This window comes from Daphnia pulicaria, chromosome 6 (assembly GCF_021234035.1).
Source record: "Daphnia pulicaria isolate SC F1-1A chromosome 6, SC_F0-13Bv2, whole genome shotgun sequence".
NCBI classification, from domain to species: Eukaryota; Metazoa; Arthropoda; class Branchiopoda; order Diplostraca; family Daphniidae; genus Daphnia; species Daphnia pulicaria.
The window spans coordinates 23,811,247-23,826,112 of NC_060918.1; the positions used below are offsets into that span (position 1 = coordinate 23,811,247).

A 14,866-nucleotide genomic window follows, 5' to 3' on the forward strand; every position below is an offset into this window, starting at 1 on the left:
CTTTCGAAATTGCAAGTTGCAAAAATGAGACAAAGTTGATTTCAAGCAGTTGAAGATTTAAAAAACGGAGATGACATTCTAAATTCAGCTGAACCCTGAAGGTAAATTAAAAATACAATTTGAAATGATTAAACAGTGTCATTTTGAGGTATTTTGATGTTTACAATCTATCTGGGAAGCAATCGTGCCGATCTTGCGAAAACGTGGTCGACACGAAATTTTCTGTTTGCACTAGAATACTTCATCAATTGTGCAACAAACATAAGACTATTTGTGGGAAAATCAATCCAGTGTTGTTCCTGCAGGAAAATCATACAGGTTTATGTGAAAACAATCATGGCTATATTACAGAATATCGGGCAACCTAAATTTTTCACTTTCCATCCACAAGTTCATTATTAAGCTGTTTCGTGCTTCAGTAGTGATCATTCTAGTCAACAGTTTACTTTGCAAACATATTCTCGCATTCACCATTTCAAATATTCTGATTTTCCTGGTGGGCCAGCAATGGAATGACTTGCCGAGAAACCTGTGTTTCACAATCTGGATTGTTGAAAGAATTTCCAATTAAAAACTGTTTTAACTTTTGTCTCTAAAAGCAACAAGTGCAACAAGAACATTTTACATGTAAAAGAGGGACCTGCCGAACCTCTCTCGTAGGAAAAATCCCGATTGTAATCGGCGGTTGACGGCGGCCACTGTCGTACGCTAATAAACACGACAAACAAAACTTGTCCCGTCTTGTTTTCGGTTAAATTGGGTGGGGCCAGTTGAACAGCAGGTCAAGATATTGATTTACTTATACCATCTATTTTTGTTTGTAGAATTGCTGGTTTGACCGGTCGATTACTTCCATCATCATCATCTTCTTCCTGAAATGATTAGAAACTTCGGAGAGGAGAACGGGGGACTTAGAAAGTGACTCCAACTACATTTTTGCTTTGCCTACGCGTTTCTTTCGCTGCTGACTCTTGCTTTCTCGACCGCTTTTGTCGTCTCTTTTGGCATCACCAGTGAAAACGAGACTGTCCGAAAGAAAGACGGAACCTGACACACACGATGATCAACTACTGTGATATAGCACTAGTGACAGGATCTACTGGTGCGGAATGCGGGTGCTCGGCATCAGCAAACTATATGTATACGCATTTTTGAAAAGAGAAACAAAATCCAGCTGTAACGAATGATAATAACAACTGCAGTGTGTATAACTCTACGCATTGTATGTTGTTGCCATCATTATTCGAATTCTTTTTCTTTTCAGGGGATAGCACAGTCAAGGAAATGCTTGTTTCATTCTTCTTCCCATCTCGTCATCATATTTTCACCGAATTAGCAAGTCAGATGATGTTGATGGTCGCGTTGACGACCGACAGCTATAAACCAATCGATCACATTTCTTCTTTTCGTCGGTGCACGCCGCGTCAACAACGCCAGTCAAAATGAAATTAATGTCATCGTTGTGAATTCGGAGAGAGACGAAAAAAAATAAGGTAAAAAAAAGCTTTCTCCATTTTTCCTTTCAATCTTTTCACGGTGCGTGTAATATAATATCCTATATAGGTGGGGAGAGACGGAGTAGTATAGGTACCCCGTCTGGATTATAGTTACATGGCTCTGCCGAGTAGAGAACGGGCTTTCCCTTCTTTCGACCCCCATCGAGAGTGGGACGACTTTTTTTTTGGCTAGAGCTCCTGGTTCGATGCTGCTGCTGCGAAGAAAACTCCGCCCTCTTCTCTTGTAGAATAACACACACCAAACTCCTTGGGCAACGTGCGTCTGTTGTGTTCCCCGTCTGAGAAGCTGCTGCTTCTCCCCACCCCGTCACCCACCTTGGGGTCTCCGACTATATAACCGAGTCGGCTTTGGGTCTTCAGCCGTGGTCACTATCAAACCTTGACTCTCGATTGAGCTTGTGCTTCTCGTCTTGCCCTACCCCCAGTCCTATACCAGCAACTCTGCAACAACACACTGCCACTGAGCTTGGGTTTTTAATTTTTCTGGCTTTAAACGCTCCCGTGGTTCATCACACCTCAAAACGTAGGTTGCTTTTTTCTTTTACTTCAAAAAACGATTCATTTGCTCTAATTTAATGTTTACATTCGCCCAGGGGATCACGCAAGGATCTCCACAGAGATTGAAGATGTCGAACCACTTTCTAGTGACCCTATGCTGTGCAATCGTCTTTATCGCCGGGGTAAGTCCAGCACGTATTTACTTTGAATTATATTTAGTTTCTCCTCTCTCTCGTTTTTAGGACTGATTGATTCCATGTCGTTAAAAAAGCGTAGAGTTATAAATGAAAATTTCGTTGTCAAAAGTCTCGTTATCCGGCAAGATCAAACAGACGCAACTTTCTCCCGATGCTATCACTCGATTTTGGTGAAATGGGAAGGCATGTTAAAAGAGTTTCGCGATTGGCCAAAAAGATAAAAGACATCAAAGCGGCCGGCCCGCTAAAGTTGTTGCGGGAAACGCTTTCTTCTGCTTTGCAAATAGGACGGCGCGTGAATCTCTAAGCGCGGCGCTATTACAAACAGACACGAGAAGAGATTTTTTCTTATTTTTCTTGTCGCGATGCCAAGAAGGAAAGAAAGAATAGGAATTACAGAAACGCTGGATAGAAACGGTACGTAATAAATAATGATGGGAGAAAACGCGCAGGTGGTAGAGAGAAGCCGCGAAGCGCTAGGAAATGTTGTAACCTATTGTATGTAGAGATTGCGTTCGTTTTGTGTTCAACTTCTTTTTTTCCCCGTGACACTTGGACCGCCAGCAAGCCATTGGGTAAATTTATAAAAATAGATATGGGCGCGGAAGGAGTAGAAGTGAATGGAGCATCCGAAGAAGAAAACGGGACGCTACGCTGGGGACTGTGCAGAGATAAAGTTGTGATAAAAAAAGAAAGAAATAAAAAAGAAAGAGAGAGTTCAGGGCGTGAAAGTGGCGGGGTCACGGCGTGATTCAACGTTACGGAGGTCTATCTCGACGCACAGCAGAGAAGTGCAGCTGCATCCAGAGTTGTTTGTTGCTTGGTAATTTCTCTTGTTGACCTAGTAACTAACTTGCGCTTGCTTCATCTCGTCTTCTGTATATAATGGTCGGCGAACGCGCCAACACTTTGGCGCATGCCACGTTCGTCATTTGGTTAAAAAACGGGAAAAACAAGAAACTCATCAAATGGTTGTAAGATCTTTGTCCGTTGATTATTTGCTTGCGTTCAGTTTTCACGCAAGGAGAGAAAGAGAAAAGAGAGTTTTTTACACGAATGGGTTCACTTTCTTGAATTTTCATCTTCCTGTTTGGCAAAAAGATTTTTGTTTCTATCGTGTTTGTTATTTTGATTCTCGAAAGAAACAAAAAACTCGTTTATAAAAGAGCCGAGCCTGGGAAATCAGAAAACAAAAGACGGTACTAATCAAACACACACACACGTCGTATGTATGTAGAGAAGTCAGAACCCAATTTCATATCCCAGCCATTATTAAAACCGAAAACGAGCCGATTAGAGCCCATTCTCACTTTGTGTTGGATGATTCGTTTTGGGATAAAGAAACACACACCACCACCTGTTTGGCCGATTATACACGGCCTTATAATAATAGCAGGTCCCTTCATTTCCCTTTCCACCAAGCTCGAGGCCGTCGTGTTGGTCTTTCTCCTCCTCATTCTTCTCGCTCACACAGGAAGAAAAAGGCCCAAAAGAAAAGTAGAGAAAGGGAGAATATTAAGCACGCACAGTGAAAGTGGTTACGTTACCTATGAAAAAATGCTTTCTTATCTTTCAAGTTTCTTCAGTCTGTTGCATATAATATACAGTTTGGGGTTCCTTTTTCTTTCTCTTCTCTCGGCTAGCCAGTCAGACAGGAAGAAAAACGAGTTGTCTACAATTGATTGGCATTGCAGAAAATGGAGGTTGAATAAGTCAACTATCTTTCCCGGTGGTATTTTTTTTTTAGCTTAGTGTCTAACGAGACCGACTTGGAAGAGAGAAAGAAAGAAATGAATGCTAACAAGTGACAAGTCACGATTCTTGGCACACCTGCAACCAAAGAATAAAAAACGAAGATCTCGGCAACTTGTTGGATGGTCGGCAGAACAACTTTCCCTCGTATATACACTATAGACATTGGGGCGAACATCCACATGCACAGTCTCGACCGTAAATGGTTGACTCTTTGTTGGGTGATTTCAACGCTCGGCATAGAAGAGATGATGCACCCACGCATCCTCTTTATTTTATTTTTTTAATGGTTCCCTATGTGGGTCATCTGCACAGCTGCTGCTGCCAGTGAACCCGGCGGTACATTTGCGAAATCGGCGGAAGATTTTTCGGACGTCACGCTGCGTGAATGCGGAGGGTTGCGCCAATTCAATGTAGGACGGTGACACCGAGTTGGCGTCGAGCCATTTGGGCTCAATTGATACGGCCGATTATAATAGGAGGAGGAGAAGGCAGACGCGTATAATTTCACCTCGACAGATCGCCACTTTTTCCCCGGCAGTATAGTTCGCTCTTTTTTTTGGCAACCAAATATATATGTGTATACATAGTGAAAAAGAGAAAAGAAAACCTTTCTCTTTTTTTCTTTATGAAATTGTTGTTAAGCGTCTGCTCCCGTCGGGTTTTCCCTATCGCCATTTTTGTTGGTTTGGACTCGCAGAAGCACAGGAAGGTGCGCGCAATTTTGGCACTCGTTTGCGTGAAAGTCTCGTGTGTTTGTTTAATTTTGTGGGTCACTGAACCTTATTGTCGATGCCACTTAACCGTTGCCAATGTCATAAAACTAGTAAATGTATAAAACTATATTTGAGATTGCTTAACCAATTATTTCAGGGAGTGCGGAGCGTTCCCCTGATGATGAACATGCCCCAAATCAGCAAAATGGAGGTGCAGTGCGCCAAAAGTGGCATGAGCGTCGAAGTCGAGTTTGATCTACCCTTTGATGGCATCATTTTCAGCAAAGGACATTTCTCCGATCCGGCTTGCAGGTAGGAAATGATTATTTTGTTTTTTTCATTAGCACATTTGTGTGTTTCCTTTGTCGGTTGATTTCATTAGTTTTTAAAGCCTATAGAGGCGCTTGCCCGTTCATTTTGCGTTCACTTTTTGAAACCGGCCAAAGGAAAATGATTTAAATTGTCTTTTTTAAAAACGCTTTTGATCTTAAAAAACCAACGAAACAGTGAACCGTAGTGTTCGACCTTCTTATCTTGCCTGTCACTATCTATTTTGTTTTCTATCGTGACGCCATTGACTGTTTTCGAGAACAAAAAAAAGAAAGAAAGAAATCAAATAATCGCAATATAAATCCATCCGTTGTTAGTTTGATACTATTTAAAAACCACTGAGCTTCGAGCTTTTAAATCTCAATCAAACATTCCTTTCCTTTTCCCGTTTTCCGCCTCTTTCCTTCTCCCCACACACACCTTCCTCTCTCTTCCGTCTCTCTCTTACACCTGGGCCCCCTTGAATTCACCCCCCCACCGTCCGCCCCCCCCCCCCCCTCAAAATAACACAACCAAAAAATCAGGTACGTGGGAGCCAACAGCAATGTGGCACGCTTCAGCTTTGTGGTGCCGATGCAGGGCTGCGGCACAAACAACGACGCCGACGGCGGCATGAAAATCGCTTCCAACGTCATCGTCATTCAGAACGACGCCGTCGTCCAAGAGATTTGGGACTCGGCCCAGAAACTCAACTGCCGCTGGACTGATCGCGTGACCAAGACGGTCAGCGTCCGCCCGCTGACGATCGACATGTTGGAGGCCGTCGAGGCCAAATTCACCGACGCCAAAGACGACGCCGTTGAAGTCTGGATGGATTTGCAGAAGGGGAAATGGCCGACGTCGAAATCGATTGATTCGGCCGTTCGCATCGGTGAACAACTTTCACTGGTCGTCGGAATCAACGATCCATCGGCTGAAATGGACCTGCAAGTTCGCGATTGTTACGCTCACTCCACCCCGGAGCTGGTCGATCCGACGGCCTTCCGCGTCCAACTGACGGACGCTCAAGGCTGCGTGATGAAAGCCAAACTGCTGGGCCCGTTCGCCAAAGATCGTGCCACTACTGGACCCTACGCCGGAAGCTTAGTCAAATGGTCGGCCGTTTCGGCCTTTTCCTTCCCGGACAATATGCAAGTCTTCACGAGCTGCAACGTGGAAATCTGCAAAGGAGCTTGCGAGCCCAATCCTTGCCAACCGGAAGAAAATGATCCTTCTGATGGCGTACTCTTACCAGAGGCGGACACGACCACCGTCAAACCCACAACCATTCAACCGGTTGTCGTTTTGTTCCCGACTCTTGCTCCCCCACGGACTCCAGCGCCGACATTTGCTCCAGTGACAGCTCCAGTCACGACCGTTCGTGTCACGACGACGCCGACTTACACTACTACTCCCCCGCCACCACCTCCGCCAACTTCTCCGACAGTCATCCGAACACTGGCGCCTGTCACTACACCGGCCCCGACACAGCCACCACCACCTGTCCAAAATGAAGTCCTGCTACCTACGCTCGACTATCTACCGCCATCGTTGGATTACCTGCCTCCGCTGCCGCCTTACAAGCAGGTCTACAATCCCGTTCCAGCTGCTAGCGAACCGGAATGCGAATTCGGCAGCAATGATCCGCGGTGCTTTGTTCCAGCTCAACCGAAAGTCACATTGCCGCCAAACATCACGCCTCCTACAACGACTCTGGAGCCGCCACCTCCTCCACCAGTCACGCCTTACGTTTGCCAACCAGGATCGAACGATGCCCGCTGCCCGACATCTCCCCCACTTCCGCCTGCCAGGATTCCGCCGGCAACTGCTCCACCAGCGACTGCCCCGCCAGCCACTGCTCCGCCAGCCACTGCTCCGCCAGCCACTGCTCCGCCAGCCAAGATTCCGCCGGTCACAACTCCAGCCGCCAAGACGGTGAATTGCTATCAAGGATCTGACAATCCCGATTGCCTGGATCGACCTCCCAAGGATTCCCAGTATCCAGTTACTCTCTGCCCGCCAGGATCTCTTGATCCGGAATGCATTTTCGTTCCAGGAGGATCCAACGACTCGCCCGTCACTTCTGCTACCGCCAAGACGACTCGTCCGACCACTGGCCCGACTCCCGCCCCAACCAAGTCCCGCGCTTCGACAGAGAAAGTGGCCACGAGCGAATCCCAAAAAGGAAAAGGCTCCGCCGATAGCTGGAAGGGCGACCCGTCCACTCACGCCTTTCACATGTTCCATTTCCAGCGCGGAGATGGCCGACGTGATCGTAAAGTCCTTCAGAACAAGAACAAACGCTCCGTCGACGGCAGCACGGAAATGGCCGCCGGTCGAATGGAAATTGCCCAAGTCAGACTCACGCGTTCAGTCAGAGTCTTGCCGGCAGCTTTGGCCGTTGAACCCGTTTCAACTTCCTTCGAATACTTCCGGCAACCCGATGAATATCAAGAGTTCAGCGGCAGAACCCTGTCGCCCGCCGAAGATACGAGAACCTTTTGCGTGACGACTTTCTCCCTGGCGGCCAGCGCCGTACTCATCATTACGTCATTACTGGGCCTCATCACAATCATCGTTTTCCTCGCCGTTAAATACAGCACTGCCAGTAAGCGATTGAACAAGTTGGCGTCGCGCCTGTGAACAAGTTCTTTCCAACAATTTTGACCACCTAATTATGACATTACCAAACAAGCCACCCCATTCAACTAACCAAAAAAAAAAACAGCTGAATCACTACCACCTCTGGCTCCTTTTTATCATCTTCCTTTGGAATCTGGCGCGAATTTTTTAGAAAGTATTCATGTGGCAAGTATTGCATAACGACGGGTAGTACGTCAGGTCACGTGCTCAAAAGAAAAGAAAGATTATTCAAAAAAAAAAAAAAACGCGATACCCAAGAAAATGCGAGCCATTTCATTCAAACGACAACAAACCCAAATAAGGAAAAAAACAAAAAAAATGTTAAAAAAAAAGAAATTTCGCAAAGAAGAAGAGCGTGCCGGACAATATTTTTAAAAACTCCCAAGAAAATTTTATTTCAGCGAAAAATCGATGAGGAAAATGGGCAGTCCAGAATTTTATTGCAAAATGAAGCATTCCTCGCGTTGTGTATATGCTTTTGTTACATACTCGTATACAACGTTAATGACTTTACAACATATATTTTTAAGTGTAACTGTAGTCAATGCAGGTGAGAGATTTATTACAATATATCAACCGAAAAACAGACTATATAATGAATATGGAATTTCTACGCAAAAACTATTTGTCTTATTTCGCTGTCGATTGTGACCGTTTTCATCGCGTGTTTTTAACGCTTCGCTTTCCACACTCCAAACTTTGTGTGCCTTTTAATGTGAACTTAATTGCTTTTGGTTTTTGATTTGATCATTTTTCTTTCCGCATTTTCTTTCGTGGCCCAATGGATGCTACCCAAAAAAAAAAGATTCGTCCATAAAGGTAGCGGCTCAAGCACGTTCGTCTTTATGGTGCCGGGTGACGGTTGCGGGACTGAATCGGTGGCGGGCAAGCTGAATTTCAGTTTCCACAACGTTCTGGTATTCCAGATTGAAGACAGCCATCAAGAAGCCTGGGAGAACAGCCGACAAATTCAGTGCTTATTCAAGTCAGACACTCAGTCAGTGGCTTTTCAGCCTCCGCTGAGTGTTGTCGATGGCAAGAATGAAGAGATCCGAACGCAAGTTGTCATTGGCACTGGAATTGACGGTCCACCCGTCAGTCAAGACACTCGGATTAAAATCGGAGATCCTGTGACGCTACTCTTTTACATCTCTCAAGACTACGCCGACATGTTTGTCAAGAACTGTTTCGCATCCGACGGGCTGACCAATCGAGTCCAACTGACGGACAGCAACGGATGGACGCTCCGCCCGAAATTGCTGAAAAATTTCCGACGCACCGACAATATCGTGCACGCATCAATGACGGCGTTTAGGATCGCCGACAGTGCGAAACTTTCACTTTCTTGCGAAGTCGAACTCTGTCTCCAAATGTGCAACAATCCAACAAATTACACCGCGGAATTTTACCCTTTCATTACAACAAAACCACCCGCAACTGTAACGTCACTTCCGCCAACGGATCCTCCGATTCATTCGATTCTTCCGCCTTACCGTCCAACAGTCGATCCCTGAGTAATGGCTACGCCCGTAATCCGGTCATCCGTTTGAAGGATACTCAATCCACCAGTGCAAAATGAATCTGGAATATGATGATCCTTAAATGGAAAAAAAAATTCACGTCGGAAATAAAGAATAATTATTTGTTCTATTTTTTGTTTGTGACATTATTGGGGCTTAGCTTTAGCTTGTGCTTACTAAAAAGATTGCTACCTATCTAACCACCTGGCTTCTTCAAATACCCCGAGAGCAACAAAGGGTATACACAAAAATCCAACAACATTTCTCTAGTTCCTTATCTCGTGAAATTTTCATTCATTAACATATTATGTGAAAGTGCAAGAACTTTATTCCACCGGCCAAACCCTGAACTGTGTAAACCTTTTTTTTTTTAAAACAAATCTTTTCAAAATATTCCCTTACTTTCCCCCACATTAACTCTATACCCTTTCTCAATCAAACAAAAGAATGACCAGAAAAGAAAGTCAAGGAAACTTTTTTAAATTTGACCTAGTGAATAATCCCCCGATAAAATACTAATATAATCCAAGTCCTTTTCACATCCTTTTTGCCGACATTTCAGACTTTTTCTTTTTTATCGTTGTCAATTTTCGAGTCCCAAACAAGTTGTGTTGTCTTTTCTTGGTGCGCGACATATAATGTCCAACATATCCGACAGGGAAAAGAAAATGAAGCGTGTTCGAATGTGAAATGAAACAGGTAGGTTGGTATAGGTGAGCTTTTCTCCAGCACGAACTGCTTCCACCTCTAGTTCTGTTCACTTTGATTTTCAAAACTTTCTCACACGACATGTCTTCATGTCATTTTCCGTACGTAGTTTGTCTAAACAGTAATAACAACAACACAAAGTCACTGTAGAAACCTGGAATTGATATCACGCGATGTTAGAACTTCTGAAAAAAATTAATAATAATTTAAATAGCATAGATTGAGAGTTGAAAATGTTTACATTAAAAGGGAAAGAAGGATGCACCTTGTCCAAGGACATGTAGTATGCTAGAAAGGGCTTTCATTTTATCGAGTAGATGGATCCTTTTCTCTCTTTTTGGCCGTAGTAATAAAAAAAAGAAGACGACACAGTCACGCTTCTTCTGTTGAGAAATCACGATGACAATGAGACTTTCGGCCGACTCTATCATGTCCTCAGAAAAATCTAAAAAAATATAGACGAATAATAAAGAAGAGAAGTTTCAGACCTTCGAAGGTAATCTATGCATGTGTTTAAAGCAACGGCGCTCCTTTCGACGTGTTATTCTAAAGCCTGGGCTCTCATCATAAAAATTTCCGACACGAAAATATTTAAATATTTATTTACCTTTTTTTTCACGACGGATTCCTCGTCTTCCATTTCCTTCGCACTCGAGAAAAATCGGCTCGAATTTTCTTCAAAACTACCAAGTATCTCCATTCTTTCTTTGTTACAACTCCAATCGATCGTAGGTACGTGGCATTAGGTAGCAACCGCTCAAAGTATTCGTTCGTCGTTCCTGCCCAAGGTTGCGGGACAATTGCTGTGGACGGCACTCAGTCCAACATCCTCATTTTTCAATCGGATCCCATCGTTCAGGTATACATCCATAATATTTGATTTTATGTTTCATTAAAATGGGTTAGCGCTAATACAAGATCACATTTATCAGGAAATATGGGACGTATCACGAAAGATCAGTTGTCGGCTGTCGGAAAGGATCACCAAATACGTTACCTGGAGCCCGTTGACTGTCGAAATGCTCGATGTCCAAAGCAGCGGAAAGAGTGGAGAAGTGGATTGCTGGATGGACGTTATGAAAGGCGTTTATCCCGCCGTAAGTGTGAAATTACTTAACTACAAAAAATGAACTGCGAAAATTTCATTTTTTTTTAAATTGCGCAATTTCAGACGAAACCGATTGACGGTAACTTGAAAATTGGAGAGGAACTGAGTCTCATCATTTACCTGAGAGATCTTTACGGCTTGTACGATATGGCCGTTCGTGACTGCTGGGCTTACGACGACAGTAGCATTGACGTGGAATCCACTTTAAAGTTGCAACTCACATCGACAGATGGATGCGCCAAGTATGTATAAATCAGATGAACTAACAGTTAGAATTGACTAAATGTGAACTAAATCGATTCAGGAAGCCCAAATTGATGCATTTCTGGCGGCGAACGGACCAAGTGGGCGACAGCAATGCAACGCTTGTTACTTATTCCAACATCACGGCCTTCCGCTTCCCAACGAAAAGTGAAGTTTACTTTACCTGTAACCTTGACATCTGCGAGGGGTCATGCAATCAGCGCAACTGCGTTGAAGAAGAGTCGCAGATTAGCGTCGTGACCAAACCGCCCACCGTCGTCACGACTCGCCCGACTACTACGGTCGCCCTGGCCGTTCAAACGACGACAATTGCCCCTATCGCAGAGACGACGACGCCAAGGCGACCAACAGAGCCCTCGGTTGAAGCGACTACTCCGCTGGATTGCCTTTCGAATCCGTTTGATTACAGGTGCCCAACAACGACCAGATCACCTGTCAGCATCCCCAACTGCAACTTGAGACCCGAAGATCCCAGATGTCCGCCACAGTTAACCCAAAGACCTTGCTTTCCTGGTGCGGATTATCCTGGTTGTCCCCCTCCACCTCCGCCATCAACAACGCTTGCTCCGCCTGTCACGCCAGTTGTTTGTTTCCCAGGCTCCAACGATCCCAGATGTCCAACAACGACCAGCCGGCCTATTGTTGTAACGACTCTGCCTTCTCTGCCACCTCCACCCTTCACGACACCTGGTTGTTTCCCAGGATCGACTTCACCGGGATGCTCAACAGCTCCAACTGTCCCAACTCCACCGACTTGCTTTCCAGGATCTAATCAGCCTGGATGTCCAACGACGACTAGTTCGCCAATCATCACTGAGCCTCCAACAACCTGCGTCCCAGGCTCTTACAATCCGCAATGTCCACCTCCCGTCTGCGTCCCAGGTTCTAATAATCCGCAATGCCCACCTGAAATCCCACTCAGAACTACGACAGGACGCCCACCGTGTGTTCCTGGATCGAATCTCCCGGGATGCCCGACGACAGCAACTCCAGTTCTACCGACTACAACGGAAGCGACAACGGTTCCTCCCTGTTATCCCGGATCAAAGAATCCCAAATGCATCACCCCCGCAACAATAACTACTACGCCGTCACTGCCTGATTGCTCTCCTGGAACGAACGATCCTAGGTGTCCACTTATAATCACCACACCAGCACCATTGGTCTGTCGACCAGAATCCAAAGATCCTAGATGCCCCACCACACCGCAGCCGCCCCCTGTATGTTATCCTGGATCAAATGATCCAAGGTGTCCAACTACAACAACAGTTGCTCCAACAACCAGCACTACAACAACTCCGGTTCCTCCAGTTTGCTTCCCAGGTTCTACCGACCCCAGGTGTCCTACAGCTCCGCCCAAAATTACAACGCCATCACCGCCTGTCTGCCTTCCTGGGTCAAACGATCCCAGATGCCCGACTGAAAGGACAACAACAACGCCTTCTCCTCCAATCTGTGTGGTTGGATCAACCGACCCAAGATGTCCAACTACAACCACTGCCACAACAACACAGCCACCTCCAGTTTGCACTCCCGGTTCGACCGATCCACGCTGCCCAAAGACAACACCAGCCCCACCAGTTCCACCAACAACACCCATCACAACTACATCCACAACTCAGCGACCTTTGATTTGTACTCCTGAATCGAATGATCCCCGCTGTCCAACAACAATCCCAACAACGCAAGCGCCTCAGATTTGCGTGCCTGGATCCAAAGATCCTCGCTGTCCTCAACCACCTCCAACTTGTACACCGGGATCTCCACTGTGTCCACTGACACCGTCTACACCGCCATCAACAGTAGCAACAACTACTACCACCACCACCACCACACAACCACCATTAGTTTGCATACCCGGGTCGACTGATCCTCGTTGCCCGACTACTACAACACAGCGTCCTTTTATTTGTACCCCCGATTTAAAGGATCCGCGCTGCCCAACAACAACAGTCGCAACAACGCAACCGCCTCTGGTATGTAAACCGGGAACCAAGGATCAGCGTTGCCCACCACCGCCATCCACGACTTCCACAACCACAACGCAGCGTCCATTTGTTTGCATTCCCGGATCGAATGATCCACGTTGTCCAACAACAGCGGCAACAACTCAGCCACCCGCGAGATGTATTCCTGGAACAAACGATCCTCGCTGCCCAACGACAGCAACAACAACACAACCACCATTCACTTGTACTCCAGAATCCTCAGATCCAAGATGTCCTACTTCTCCTCCCATATGTGTTCCAGGTTCAAGCGATCCTCGCTGCCCTGCCACTACCGTCACCACCACCACAGTCAGAACTACTACACAGACTGTTACATCCGCTCCTGTCAGTACCACTACACGGAAGCCATCAACAGCCGCTTCCGTCGTCGACGATCCTGGAAAGCCCGGTTGGGAAGGAGCCGATCCTAGATATCACGCCTTCCATTCCTGTAAGTTCACGCGTTTGAAATATAATTGTAGTACTAATTACCACTAATTACTTTATGCCGTGAATTTAAGACGCTGATCTTATTTTTCAATATTAGGGTTGTACCAGCCAGCACCAAGACCAAGAGGCAACAAGATAAAAACTTCGTTGAAGACAGCAAGCAACATTTGATTTTTGTTTTAATTTTCTTGATAAAATTGGATTGAAATTCGTTTCCACCACTGTTTTTCTGTGGATCTGCAAAATTTTTTATTGTTCATTAATAGGCTAAGGCAGTCAGCCAAAAACTTTTTCGTGTATAAGGCGAATTTCTGAATAAACGATGCGATATTTTTCGGAAATAAATCCACAATCGTGATTTTTACACTGAGAGTCTCAGTGTAAAAAGAAGCTTGATCGGGATGATAATTCGCATCGATCCGATCACGATCCCCTTTTTGGGTTGTTCATTCGATCAAATCACCGCTCAGTGATCGCTGATCGATCGGGTGATCGGAGCGGAAATTGAGCGCGCTCTGTCCAACCCTGGCTGAGACACACGTGCTTGACTCATCTCAATGCCGACGAAAATGACTGCATTTTTTGTCAGGGGTCTCTCAGTAAGTGTCAGTTAAAACTCAGGAGAAATCAGTTTAGTTGTCTCCAGGGTTGTTAATATATCGGTAGCGGAATCAATACCGATCAAATGCAATCAAAATGCCTTCAAATCCTCATAACTTTTGAAATTTATTTTGGTGTTTGAATACTTGAGACCTAGGTAATAGAGGACAGTCTCCTGAATCTTTTGAGACTTAGTTTTTATTTAAGTGTTGAGTACTTAGCCTTTGGTGTGACCGTAAAGTCTTGATATCACAAAAATGATGGCAGAAAAAACTTCAAATGCTCTTAACTTTTGAAATTTATTTTGGTTTTTGAATATTTGAGACCTAGGTAATAGAGGCCAGTCCCTTAAATCTTTTGAGACTTAGTTTTCATTTTGGTATTGAGTATTGACTTTGGTGTGACCTTAAAGTCTTGAAATCACAAAAATGATGGCAGAAAAATTTCAAATGCTTACAGGATATGCTAATCGATGTCTAATACACCATTTCAAGTCCATTGAATCAATGAATTCATAATACAAATGATGAAGGCATAGTTTTAGAAAAGAGGGTTCATGGTTACTCTTCCAGGAACTGTGAAACACTTCTTCAATG

At 45.1% G+C, this 14,866-nt stretch overlaps 1 protein-coding gene across 2 annotated transcripts; it reads left to right on the plus strand.

The window, feature by feature from the left end:
• Positions 1-14,015, plus strand: LOC124342575 (mucin-2-like). 2 transcript variants are annotated; one of them, XM_046795577.1, is made up of 11 exons: positions 1-101; positions 825-1,201; positions 1,265-1,493; positions 1,564-2,044; positions 2,111-2,197; positions 4,838-4,992; positions 10,593-10,719; positions 10,793-10,957; positions 11,032-11,210; positions 11,273-13,671; positions 13,768-14,015. In XM_046795577.1, exons 5-11 carry the CDS (start codon positions 2,144-2,146, stop codon positions 13,839-13,841), a joined length of 3,153 nt encoding a protein of 1,050 aa, XP_046651533.1. In that variant the 5' UTR covers positions 1-101; positions 825-1,201; positions 1,265-1,493; positions 1,564-2,044; positions 2,111-2,143; the 3' UTR covers positions 13,842-14,015. The 2 variants fall into 2 exon arrangements, with proteins under 2 accessions (XP_046651533.1, XP_046651532.1); XM_046795576.1 differs by having other exon boundaries at positions 1,564-2,040.
• The last annotated feature ends 851 nt before the right edge of the window (positions 14,016-14,866 follow it).